The 13,928-nt window shown below is 40.9% G+C and overlaps 1 protein-coding gene across 1 annotated transcript in view; it reads left to right on the top strand.

Moving 5' to 3' along the window:
- The window catches only part of WDFY2 (WD repeat and FYVE domain containing 2), a 174,043-nt gene that overhangs the window by 140,342 nt on the left and 19,773 nt on the right, over positions 1-13,928 (top strand). Inside the window, exon 8 of the mRNA XM_030200445.1 lies at positions 13,613-13,718. Coding sequence (XP_030056305.1) covers positions 13,613-13,718 — 106 coding nt within the window. The remainder of the gene's footprint in view (positions 1-13,612; positions 13,719-13,928) is intronic.

Here is a 13,928-nt window from a genome sequence, read left to right as displayed (position 1 = left end):
ATGGAAAAGAAAATAAGATGATACCTTTTTTATTGGACATAACTTAATACATTTCTTGATTAGCTTTCGAAGGTTGCCCTTCTTCGTCAGATCGGAAATAAGCAAATGTGCTAGCTGACAGTGTATATAAGTGAAAACATTCAAGCATTACTATGACAGTCTGACAGGGTGGGAGGATATATACCACATTGGTATATATGTATATTGGTATATATATTGGGATATATGTGGTATATATCATTCAGTGTAAAAAATGTAACGAAGGATGCTATATTGGAGAAACAGGCCAGATGCTTAAGACAAGATTCAATTTACATAGACATCACATGAACAATACTGGTGCCAGTAGGGCTCCCACCCCTGTTGGTCAGCATTTTACAGGACCAGGACACTGTACCAGTGACTTCACGGTGAGAATCCTGAAAGGTAACTTTAAAACCATGCAAGAACGTAAGACCTTTGAAGTCAGAATGATTGAATATTTTAACACCCAACAGAAAGGACTTAACAAGGATCTGGGGTTCCTAGACCATTATAAACCATAAAGCTGTATTTCTCTGTTGATCACCTTCCCCTCACCTATCCACACCTATCCTGTTAGAATATCAATGATATGCTTTGATGTCCCCATGCATACCTCCTACCCACCCCCATCCTCCCACCCTGTCAGACTGTCATAGTAATGCTTGAATGTTTTCACTTATATACACTGTCAGCTAGCACATTTGCTTATTTCCAATCTGACGAAGAAGGGCAACCTTCGAAAGCTAATCAAGAAATGTATTAAGTTATGTCCAATAAAAAAGGTATCATCTTATTTTCTTTTCCATGTTTTATTTTGTTTGATTTCTATTGATAACCTTAAGAGTGGACTAACACGGCTACCACACTCCTCTACTGTATATTATGAAAGCTGAGAACAACAAAATATAATTACATGTATCATGAGCTGCTATAATTAAGATGCTATGAGCTCTGAGAGCCCTTGAATACAGAAGAACCATATGAAAGAGTGTATTCCCTTAAGAAATCCTGTAATGGCTACTTGCAGGATTAAAGGAGAGCCGAGGCGAGTCTGGTTTGGCATGGCTGAGATCTTCCCAAGTGTCTGCAATGGAAATTTCTCATAGTTCAAGTAAACAGCACATGTGCTTCCCTTGATGCATTTTAACTAGGTAGAGTAGGGTGTATAGGCCATTGTGGACTTTTATTGGAACTGCTCATTTGTCCAACAGCTCACTTCCTCTGGCATTTCTCCTGAGCAATTCCTAGGTCTAAAAGAATGACTTTAGAACAGTCTCCGGGATCTCCTACTTGTGCTTAAATATTGTTTTTAGAGCAGGAGCGAAACCATCTGCAGACACACAATCATTTCCATGGAGCTGGATTTTGAAGAATGGAGATGCCAGTCTGTAATTTTCTGTACCAGCCTTCCATTCATTGATGGAAATGTTTGAATAATCTTTTTCAGGAGCTCCCCATTCATCATATCACAGTTGCCCAGGAAACAGCTGAAATGTCAGATTTCCTCTTGGACACTGCGCTCAGAGTAACTAGCCAATGAAGATGTTTTTGTTACAGTGGAAGCCTTTGTGCAAGCGCCAGTACTCCACTTTAAAGCAAGGAGGACAGCAGTGACATGGATTTAGAGTTCTGTCGTGGTACCTCTTCCTGTACTTATTATTCATTTTAAAATACATTCAGATAGGAGCTTTATAACCCTTTAGCCTCCACCCATTTGTCCACGAAAGGTTAGATCTTAAATTGCCTACTTTCCTGCAGTAAAATTACATTGGGACCCATATTTAAAAGGGTTTAATCAAGCAGGAGAGGCTCCTGCCCAGTTAAACCCCACTGAGCTGACAATCTGATGATATTGAGTAGCACTTAACTGGTCATTGCTGCAGAATTTCTGATCTAACTGCCCAGATTGAATCCAGACAGTGGAAGGGCAGTCCAGCGGCTGAGTCGGGGAGAAGACGGCAGTTACACGGGTACTGGCAATTATTCAGTGCCATGCTTACATAGCTAAGTGACCAGATAGGATCACAAGGTGGTCCTAACTTCAGTCACTTAAATATGCGGGTGCCAGCACTGAATATCGGCTGGCACCTACATAACTTCAGAGTCACGGTTGGAATATTTCTCTGTCTCTCCATCCCTCCCCCCAAAACCAGAGCATATGCCTTTCCCCCACAACAATGTCCCCTCCACAAAAAAGCAGCCTCCATCCTTCTCTCCCCCCCCCCCCCCACCCATCCCCAAAAGGTCCTGGTGGTCTAGTAGATCATGCCAATGCCTTCTCTGAGTGCAAAATAGTTGTGTAACCTCTATCAGTAGGCGTGGTGCTACCGGTAGGGATCAGCCTTCCATATAAGGGCAATTTGCCCTTATATGGAAAGCTGATTGCTCTTGAGGAGGGGTTATGGGAGTATTGCCTAAGAGCACATACCTGATTGGAACCCAGAAATTCAGTGGTGGTACCCTCCTAGGTGCTGGCACTGCATATTGGGTCCTAATTCAGCCGCAGCAGTCAGCTATATAATGACTGGATTGAGTTTTTGTTCCTATATTTTCTTTGAATAAAAGACCTCACCGCCTCCCTAACACCAGTAGATATATTTGCACCCACTATTCCCTCCCACTTCTGTCTCGTGGAATTTGTACTGAGAGGCCATATCTAGTTAAATATCACTAAATGAGAACTGATCACCATAGTCCAAAATGTGAACAAGCCAGTACTGGCTATGGTATTCCTGTCCTGGCCTACCCCCATTGCACACAGCTACTGTTTGCCCACAGCTACCACTCTGTGTTGTGGGGCTTTTCTGCAGGGAGCAAAGTCAGTGGGCTCAGCTTTTGTGAAGAGGAAGAGACAGGTATTGACATATTTTTTTTTTTACTATCCTTTAATGGGTCAGCATTCAGCCAGCGTTGGCCAGTATTTAATTCCTGACTGCCGTTAATTAAATTAGACATGGGTATTCAATGCTGGAAATATCATTCTAAACTCATACTATTCATTCATTCTACACAAACCACTTAAACAACATGATCCATTGCTATTGATGTTAAACAAAAGCAAAAAAAAAAGTCTCATCAAGTGAGTCCAATATTAAACTCCAAAACATTGTGCTTATAAATCAGTTAGGGAAGAAACCCTATCTCCATCAATGTATCCATAACGAAGGATATCCAAAGTCTATTAAGATCATCCAAGCACAATTCCTTCATCCAAATCGTTGGGTATTTCACTTAAACACTATATAAATCAATTTGACTCGGTTATTTCTCCATAGTAATAGCAAACCAGCATAAGATCTTAAAAACGCTGTGGTTATCTGGTCATGTGGGATTTGAACTCCAGTCGGTGAACAAATTGTCAAATGTAATGTTCAGTTGTTCCCCAATTCTGATCAGATTTCGCCATCCTTCTTCAGGAGGAACAAATAAAGTCTCTGTGAAAAAAAACCCAGCACCTAATATCAGCTCCTATATTATTATCATCTTCATACTAACTCAAATCTAAGCCTTGTCAATACTACATTATGGCTGCTCACAGAAGGAACTACATCCACTCCTCGCCCACGAAAACCACCAGCCTCAAGCAAGAATGCCCTTACAGTCTACACCTGGGTTTATATAGAACCCCCATAATCCACCACACTGGAAAACAATCTAAATTGCGAAAATTAAATCACCACTCCACCTCTAGATTTAACCCTCCAGGAAACCACCATGTTCCAATAGAAAATGAATCTTTGCTCCTGAGCCAACAATTCCTCAGTAACATCGCTACCTTTATGCAAAATAACCTGTAATAATGCTGTAAATCGTATATTTTCACATTGTATGTGTTGGTGGTCTGGAGTATATTTGTTTATAAGTGTAATGCAATATTTACTCCAGTTTATCTATGATTATCCTCTGTATTGAATTAATATTCAATGCTGGGCCACATCCGAGCATCAGCACCGAATGTTTGTGTCTTTGGTGGACCAGGAAGTTTATGTGGGTGATAGAGGATTTTTTTTCTGATCTGTAACTTATATTCTGCCTTATTTTGATTAAGATTCAAGGTAGATTATAGTGTGAAGGTATCTTCATCAAAATGAAGAGATGATACCATAAATGTTCTACATTAAAAATTACAAATTAACATCAAAATTACATATCTTCTAAAATTGAAAATGTGTGTCTTTAAGCTTTTGAAAATAAAGACTATGAGGAAATTAGTCTGTATTGGAATATTCTTCCATATTTTTGCACCCTGATAAGAGAATGAGTGTTCTAATAATTTTAAATGAATTTTCCTCACAGTAGGATAACATAGTTTTAAAGCAGTGGTGTAGCCACGGCGGGGCTGGGCTCAGGCCTCCTCCAAACCTGCATCACCCGTTAAATGGCTGGCAGGGTTGTCGAAGCCCTGCCAGCCAAAAAGATTTGCTGCCGAGCTACTGCAATAAAGAGCAAGCTGGTGGAATGCCTTCATCCGCTGATGCTAGGATTGTTCACGCGTGCTCAGCTCTTGTGAACTGAGCATGTGTGAAGAGTCATGGCTCCAGGTTGCTCTGTTACAGTGGCACAAAGAGGAGGGGAGCATCTCTGCAGTGAATTTTTTTGGCTGGCAGGGTTTTGGCATCAAAGCTAGCAAAATAATTTTTAATGTAAGGGGGGTGTGGGGGAAAGAAATGCATCCCCCACAAATATGAGGGCTGGCTGTGCCCCTGTTTTAAAATTGTTTTAAAAAACGAGAGTTTAAGCATTTGCGTGGAAAGCTTAGTATCTGTGTGAGTAAAATGGAGCTCATACCATGCAGAGACTTAAATACTAAGCTTGCTATCTTAAATTTGGATTTGTGACTTAATAGGTAGCCAGTGTAAAATTCTTAGCAAAGGAGATGCTCTTCCAAACTTACCCAAACCATAAATCGTTGCTGGTACCCTCACACTTATCTGCACATTTTATGCAGTCCTGTCTGCCTGGATAGGTATTTGGGTACTGGCACTGAATATCATTAGTGCCCACATAACTTCCGAGTCTGCACAGACTCTGTTCCTGGACTGCCCCGATACTGTCCAGATTGAGTAGGGCAGTCAGAGGCCGATAGCAGCACTGCCCAGTTAAGTACTACTGAATATCAGTGGCCTCGCTTGTTCGCTTAAACCACGCTGAATATTGACCCTTAACTTCTCTATTTTGCTAGGAAGGAGTGAAGTGATTGGACAGTCACTAACTTCTACTTTCTCAGTGTAACTCTCTTCTAGTGCGCCGCTTTATGAAACCTCCATGTTTGATGCATACTATACACCAGTTCTTTCTGAAAGAATAGCATGCTTTAAACTCACCTTCATATCGAAAAGCTTCATAAAATGTCTCAGCAGTTTAATAATGATCTCTTTCCCAGAATTAACAAGAGGGCTTTTATTTTTTTTTTTTTAGTTATTTTGCTAGTAGCAGAGCAGTCTGTTCTGATGTTTCCATAGTGAATATGTTTACCGGGATGGGAATGTTTCTCCTCTGTGGGTATTAGGTAGTATGTGGCTAATGAGATATGTAAACTAATACTACATATCAAATTATACAGACAAGCGAGTCATCTCTTTGAAGTGCTGGTTGTGTGCATAAGCGTCTGTGGGGACTTGTTTGCTGACTCTCCACATGGGGCTGGATCTGCTGTTTCAAATGAGGCTAAAAACAGACCCAAGATAATTTTATAAAACATTTTCCACCTTCTGCAGCAGTACATGCAAAACTTGGTTCTTAAAAAGTTGCAGGATAAGATTAAACTACCATTACGAAGAGCTTTAAAGGCAAAATTTTGAACCTAATGTGAAATTGAACTGAGAGCCAATGATTTTGCATCAGCGTGTCACAGGATTGAACATTTTAGCCTGACAGAGGAGACAAATTGTAGAGTTATGAAGGTTTTATAATTTATGTCAAATTGAACTGGGTGATACCAGTATAGACCATATTACAGCATGGAGAGAAGTATACACAGTTGAATCATCAAAATAACTGCAGTGCAAACACAGTTGGCGTAAGATAGCAGAACCCTTCCTTACTGCAGTAGATGCTTGTAGTGAAAAAAATGGATAAGCAATCATGACCCCAAAGTACTTGAAGGAGTCTACAGTTTTTAGTGGATCTCTTTAAGAGATCCAGGAACGTTCTTTAATGCCTTTTGCTCTCACTATCATGTACCTAATGCCCATAACTTAAACACTATCAAGTATCTCACCATCATACACACAAAACCTCTGCTAACACATATGTCTATTTTTTTTTTTATATATATATTTTTTTTTGTTAAACTTTTTATTGATATTCCAACAAAATATTACACTCGTAAACAATATTCCTATACATAGCTCATCTGCAACATTCAAGCTTTGTTAACATACTTTTATTTTTCCCCCTTCCCCAACATATGTCTATTCTTTTCTACTTCCATTACCATGTATCTCTCCACCATGCACCAATACCTGTTGTAAAACCAAATGTAAATTCTTTTCTATGTTCAGCATCCACGATGAATTGTAAGCCACATTGAGCCTGCAAAAAGATGGGATACAAATTCTATAAAATAAATAAATAGAGTGAGAGCCAACAAAGACTGACTAGGCCTGATATCCAATATGGCTATGCCACTGTTTTCTCTGGATTTAAGACTAGATGGTGAGAACATAGCCTGGAAGCTGTTGCATCAAGGCACTGATGTAAGTCAGGGGTTGTGAGGGGAGGTATAATATGCAGATTACATCCTGTTATTACTGACGCTGAGGTCTTGAATGAGAGTAGCTCAGGAACTTAAAAATATATTTAACAATAAAAGAGAGAGAATTGAACTTTGAGGGACCCCACATTCTAAAGCATACAGGACAGAAGTAAAACGTTGTAGTAACCCTGAAGAAAAGGATGAAACCAGTTCAGCACTTGGCCCCGTGGCCCACTCTTTTCTAGACTGCAAAGCAGGAAGTGATGATCTATCAAGTTGAATGCCACCGCGGATAGATCAAGGGAAATCGCAAAGACAACTGCACCGGTGTCAAGTACACTATGGGCTTCACTTAAAAATGATCATATAGTTTCAGTAATATGTCTGGGATGCAAAATTCTTTTGCATTCCAAGAGAATGGAGAGCTAAGAAAAATTCAACTTTTCTACCAATTTTGACAAGAAACAGGTGAGATTTGGATCTGTAGTTCAGCTGGATCTGGGTTACCCTTTTTCAGAATAGGGTGAATAATAGCTTTCTTCTGTGATGAAGGAACAGATCCAGAACTTAGGCTATGGTTACCCATTGCAGCACCCAGTGTGAGAAGGCCACAAATGTGCTGCTTAAGCCAGGGAGATGGAATCAGATCCAGTGTAAAAATTGTTAAATGACTTGGTCAGAGTTTTAGACAGCACATATAGTGTAGCGGGTTGAAATGAGGACCAAAACAGTGAGGCTGACAGTGAGCAGGGTGAGTTGTCCATAGAGAGCTGAGGGCCTACATTTGATGGGTTGGTCTTGAGTACTAAGATGGGAAGGATCCTCTGACAATAGCATCTCAGTGGATGATGCAGTAGGAGTTGAGGAGGAGCAATCCGGCTTGGGGTAACTTCGGTGCAAACCCTCAGTACCTATGACTTTCACATGCTGAAAAATCCTTACATTCACAGTGTTTAGATTACCCATTGCACAGCTACAACCTGAAAAGCATTCTGTTTTCAGGTTTATTCCGGTTAGCAGCTCTGAAACTTCAGAATTGCAGGCCAGCAAACAGGTTGCAGTTGGTAACAATTTTATTGGACAAAAATATCAAATTATCAAGTCTTCCCTTAGATTGTTAGCAGAGATGGTCTCTTATTTCAGTGGCCTGTCTTCCTCCAGCTGTAATTTTGTAAACTGCTGGCATTTGCCAGATGTGCAGTCTATAAGTCTACAGAGTAAATTGAGCAATTTACTCCCCTATTGGTCTCATTGTAGCTTCTGTCTGTCTTGTGCGTCTTAACCAAGCACAGAACAGCAGCCTGCAGAGTTCCTCAAGGATCACCACTATCACCAATACTCTTCAATATAATGATTATCCCACTGGCAAAGTCCCTATCCAATTGAGGCCTCAACCCGTTCATCTAATCAGATGACGTTACAATCTACATTCCCTTCAGACACGACTTAACAGAAATAACCAATGAAATCAATGACGGCCTGAACATCATGGACTCTTGGGCAAATTCATTCCAACTGAAACTGAACACTGAAAAAACACACAGCCTTATCCTCTCATCTCAACATAACAAGTACAAACCCACAACTATAAACATCCCAGGACACACCCTACCTACTTCAGACAGCCTAAAAATACTTGGCGTCATAATTGACTGCAACCTTACTCTTGAGTCAAGTAAACTCCATAATAAAGAAAATGTTCAATTCAGCAAGTAAAACCCTTCTTCCTGAGAGAAATTTTTCAAAAGCTAATACAATCAGTGGTTCTAAGCCATGCAGACTACTGCAACGGAATCTATGCAGGATGCAAAGAACTACTCACAAAAAAACTACAGACCGCCCAAACACAGCAGCCAAGACTGATAGTTGGTAAAACATGATTCGAAAGTGCTAAACCCCTCCAAGAAAAGCTGCACTGGCTCCTAATCAAAGAACAGATCATCTTCAAAATCTGCACTTTGGTCCACAAAATTATCTAGGGCATAGTCCCAGGCTACATGATAGACCTTATAGACCTACCAACCAGAAACAGAATCAGATCATCACGCTCATACCTAAACCTACATTACCCTAACTGCAAAGGACTTAAATATAAAATCCCCCCTTTAATCCGTTCAGAACTCTGCTGCACGTCTTATCCTCCTTCAGGACCGATATGCCCATATCACCCCTCTCCTCAAGTCACTTCACTGGCTTCCAATCAGGTACCGCATACAGTTCAAGCTTCTCCTACTTACCTACAAATGCACTCGATCTGCAGCCCCTCTTTACCTCTCTACCCTCATCTCCCCTTATGTTCCTACCCGAGACCTCCGCTCACAGGCCAAATCCCTCCTCTCAGTACCCTTCTCCACCACCGCCAACTCCAGGCTCCGCCCTTTCTGCCTCGCCTCACCCTATGCTTGGAATAAACTTCCTGAGCCCATACGCCAAACCCCCTCCCTGCCCATCTTCAAATCTTTACTCAAAGCCCACCTCTTCAGTGTCGCCTTCGGCACATAACCACCTCCTTCGGCACATAACCATTATACCTCCATTCAGGAAATCTAGACTGCCCTAACTTGACATTTCATCCTTTAGATTGTAAGCTACTTTGAGCAGGGACTGTCCTTTGTTAAACTGTACAGCGCTGCGTAACCCTAGTAGCGCTTTAGAAACGTTAAGCAGTAGTAGTAGTAAAACGACTTATGCATCCTGCTTCTCCTACATAAGTGCACAACTATGGAATGGACTTCCAAAAGCTGTGAAAACAATTCATGACCATCTAAATTTCAGGAAATCACTAAAAACCAACCTCTTCAAGAAGGCTTACCCCACCAATCCACCATAATCCCCCACACTCAGCAACACCGCATAACCAATGATCATACTGGACAATAGACAATCTTCATTCCCTTCGACCCTCATGGTGCCTGACACACACCTATCTCATTCGACCACAATATAACCTTGTATTTGTTATCAGCCGACATGGTGAACGCCATTACGGTACCATGTAAGCCACATTGAACCTGCAAATAGGTGGGAAAATGTGGGGTACAAATGTAACAAATAAATAAAGTTAAATAAGTTTGACATGTAATTGTGAGTATTTCCAACCATTCTGTTTTAAGTTGGGTCACCAAAAATATACAAATATATATAGATAACCACTTTGTCCATGTGTAAAGCCTATTTTACATGCAAAAAGGAGCTTTGATAAAACTGTACAACTCCATTACACACACAAAAAGTAGGTGTAGAAAGTGTGTTTCCTATATAGTTTGCATGTAGACACTCCTGGGAGTGCAGTTTGAGTGGAGACGGATGTGTGATCTACGTGGATATACTCATTGAGTACACGCACACATTTACACCCCTTGGAGCATGTATAAATTTGTGCATGGGCATTTGCGCACTATTGGAGCTTATTTTAGGAACCTTTTTTTTTATAAAGACACTTAAGTGCCTATGTTGCTTTTATTATACTAAGGAGCCTTTTTATGAAAGGGTTGGTGCATGGCAATGGGCTTGCCGCACGCCAATCTGGAACTACCGCCGTGCTACCACAGGAGCCCAGCAGTAGTTCCCACCCCCAGCATGCACCATTTTCTGTGCTACAAAATTATCTTCTATTTTTGTAGTGCCGGGGCTTACCCGGTGGTAATCAGGCAGCACCAGGTTAGCACAGGAGCCCCTACTGCCATCTCAATTGGTGGTGGGTAAGGGCTCCCTCCAGAAATGGCTGTGCGGTAAGTGTTTCACTTACTGCACAGCCACTTCGTTTCCTTAAAAAAAAAAAAAAGCCTTTTATCTGCTCCGGTAAAAGGGGGTCTCAGCATGCATCAAGAACACTCGCTGATGCTAACGCAGGCCCCCCCTTTTACCGCAGCTTAGTAAAAAAAGGGCCTCTAAGTGCTCTTTTGGACTTCTACATACGGACCCTATTATGAAAATACCCCCATGTGTCCAGCACTGCCGTCATCTACTATGTTACCTGATAACAGCTTTTGAAGATCAGCCCCACTGTTTTTTTTTGGGGGGGGGGGGGGGGTTGTCTTTGTATGCATCTCTTATGCACTAACACCCTCATTCTACAACTGGTTGCCTACTTTTGTAGAAAACTGTCATTTATGCGGGTGCGTAAATGGCAGCCAGACGTTCAATGCTGTTGTATAACGTAGGTGCTCAACTTACTGCATAAATGCAAGGAGAGAAGCATGGGTGGCCTATAGGCATGTCTAATAGTTTTGTGGGCAACTTACAGACTACTGTAAATTATGCGCCTAAGTATGGCAGTTATGCACGTGCATGTTCGCCTGACATGAGTGGGTGTGCGTAAATTATGCTAATATTCTCTAATGCAGCTTAGCACACAGATGCTGTTATAGAATTTGCACTTAGCGCATGGCGTGGGTACTAAATTATATCACCCAGTTATGGAATTGCCCCCTTTTATGTACTTTATACATTCCACCATGGGCCTTACCTATAAAAAAGGTAGACTATCAAGCTAGTATAAATTTATATAATTGATTTATTTGCCTGTTTTTGAAAAGGTTCAGCCAAGGCGGTGTACAGCAAGTCAGACTGAACATAAAATAAATTATGACAATAAAATATGTCATGAAGACTGAATTTAGAAGTCGCTTTTTTTATTTTCTCTTATGTTTTGGAAAGGAGTTGATATAAAAAAAACATCTTATAAAATTACTTTGATACTTGGATGAAAAACATTCTGGTTTTGAAGTGGTGACCTGTTTTGATGGTCCGTATAAATTTTTTTTTAGCAAACTGGTGTGTGGAGTAACTATTTTTCATAACAAGTAATCGCTCCCTTGAGGATAGATGGAGATAGATACAGATTTTTTTTAATGTCTAACTTCAGAATATATTTTCTGTTTGAATATAGCACAGTTTGGATATGAGGTTTTTTTTTAGTTATTCTAAAGATATTATGTTTCAGATTTTACAGAAATTGGCTCTATTGGATGGCTGATGAATCTGCAATTTGAAATTCTTGGGAGGATTTATTTGTTTAATAAAATAACAGTAATGAAATAGCACAACACAGCACACATTTCAATGTTGCCTTTTAATAAAAATGCAGAGAAGAGGTATAAACAAGGCATAACAAGGAGTTGTGGTGATGTGAGCATAGCAAAGTAAAGGGTTAGGGCATATGATGAGTATTTACATACACAAATGACTGGGTAACTTAAAAAAAAAAATAAGTTAAACTTCTTTTGTCGATCAGTGCCAAATGTAAGCTCTGTGAAAGTTATCTGCTAGTTTGGTCCCTTTTGATAGAGAAACAACAGCAATTGCCAATTGCATGACTTTGTTCAAGCTTTGAAAACTGGAAATACAGGAGTCTTTTTATTAAGCCATAGTAAAAAGTGGCCTGCGGTAGTGTAGGCGCGTATATTGGGCATGTGCCAGGCCAGTTTTTACTGCATCTACAAAAAATGGCTTTTTTTTTTTTTAATGGGACGGGAAAAGGGCCTGTGGTAAAAATGAAACCAGCACGAGTCCTTAATGCCACCAGTTGATCTAGTAGTAAAGGCTATTATTTGTGACTAATCTACTATACATTTGAAAAGACTCACAGGTTTCTTCAGTGTACATAGTAATAATCACAAGAATCCACCCTAGGTATCCCTACAGTAGACTTACCCTGTTTTAATTGAAACCCTATATCTAATCATTACTTGCCCTTTTTAATTCTATTATCCCTGACAATACGAATCATCATTTGCACAGTGACCGGTTGGCGCGTGCCAAGTGCCAATTACGGAGGAAATAATGCATCCAGGCATTATGGGTGCGCGCCAAATCTGAAATTACCACCAGGAGGGTGTGCTGACCTGGCGGTAGTCTCATTTTGGCGCACGCTGTAAGTGCGTAGAGCCTACCAACGCTTAGTAAAAGGGCCCCACAATGGCTCAAACCACTCTATTACAGAATGCCTTATATCCTACTTTTAAAAAAGGAAGACTAGGTTATAAGGCATTCTTTAATAAGGGGAATTGGGAGGGGGATTAAACAAAATATTGGTGGCTACAAATGTTTTTGATATTGGATGACTGGATAATCATTTAAATGAATGTGTCGTTCTGTTTCATTTGAACATATAGAGGGGCATAATCGAACGGGGACGACCATCTCTAAGGGTGCCCATCTCTAAGGACATCCCAGCGAAGGGGTGGGGAAACTGCTATTATCGAAACAAGAGGGGCGTCCATCTTTCATTTTGATAATACGGTCAGGGATGCCCAATGTCATGGAGCTGGGTATGACATTTGAGGCTGGCATAGAGGCTGGCAAAAGAAGTTTTAAAGTTGTTTTTTTTTTTTAAGCGTGGGAGGGGGTTGGTGACCACTGGGGGGGAGTAAGGGGAGGTCATCCCCGATTCCCTCCGGTGGTCATCTGGTCAGTTTGGGCAGTTTGAGGCTTGGTCGTGAAAAAAAATGGACCAAGTAAAGTCGACCAAATGCTCGTCAGGGAGGCCCTTCTTTTTTCCATTATTGGCTGAGGATGCCCATCTCTTAAGCACACCCCAGTCCCACCTTCGCTACATCTCCGACACGCCCCCGTGAACTTTGGTCGTCCCCGCGACGGACTGCAGTTGAGGATGCCCAAAATCGGCTTTCGATTATGCCGATTTGGGCGACCCTGAGAAAAGGACGCCCATCTCCCGATTTGTGTCGGAAGATGGGCACCCTTCTCTTTCAAAAATGCCCCTGATAGTATAACTGCCATATCGTGTTATGTTCTTGAGCAATAAAGAAGAATTTTCATAAAATGAGAAGGCTTGAAAACAAAGCATTAGTCCACATTTGGAGGAGATACTTAGTCAAACTTCTTCAATTTGCCTTTTTTTAAAACCAGTGTTCTGCATCTCTTTCCTAGTGATAAAGTTCAGTCTCTCTCTTACGCCCATCACTCACGGCAGCTCATCTCCTGCAGCAGCGATGGTGTAATAGTGGTTTGGAATATGGATGTTGAGAGACAGGAGGTTGGTATCCTAAGTTCCCGCAGTTTGTTGATTAAAAGGAAGGCATTAGTTTGTGTGATTGTGCATCATTTAGCACTATGTTACCACTTTACAGTAACTTTTTTTCGATAGGAAAGCGGTCATATCCTGGCTGACCCATCAGAGCAAAGATAGTAAAGATAATCAGGAAATAACAGGTAGACAAAGGCTGAGGGAAAGAGGAGATCTTTG

Source organism: Microcaecilia unicolor, chromosome 4, assembly GCF_901765095.1.
Source record: "Microcaecilia unicolor chromosome 4, aMicUni1.1, whole genome shotgun sequence".
In the NCBI taxonomy this organism is placed as follows: domain Eukaryota; kingdom Metazoa; phylum Chordata; class Amphibia; order Gymnophiona; family Siphonopidae; genus Microcaecilia; species Microcaecilia unicolor.
This window is presented reverse-complemented; position numbering and strand designations above follow the sequence as displayed.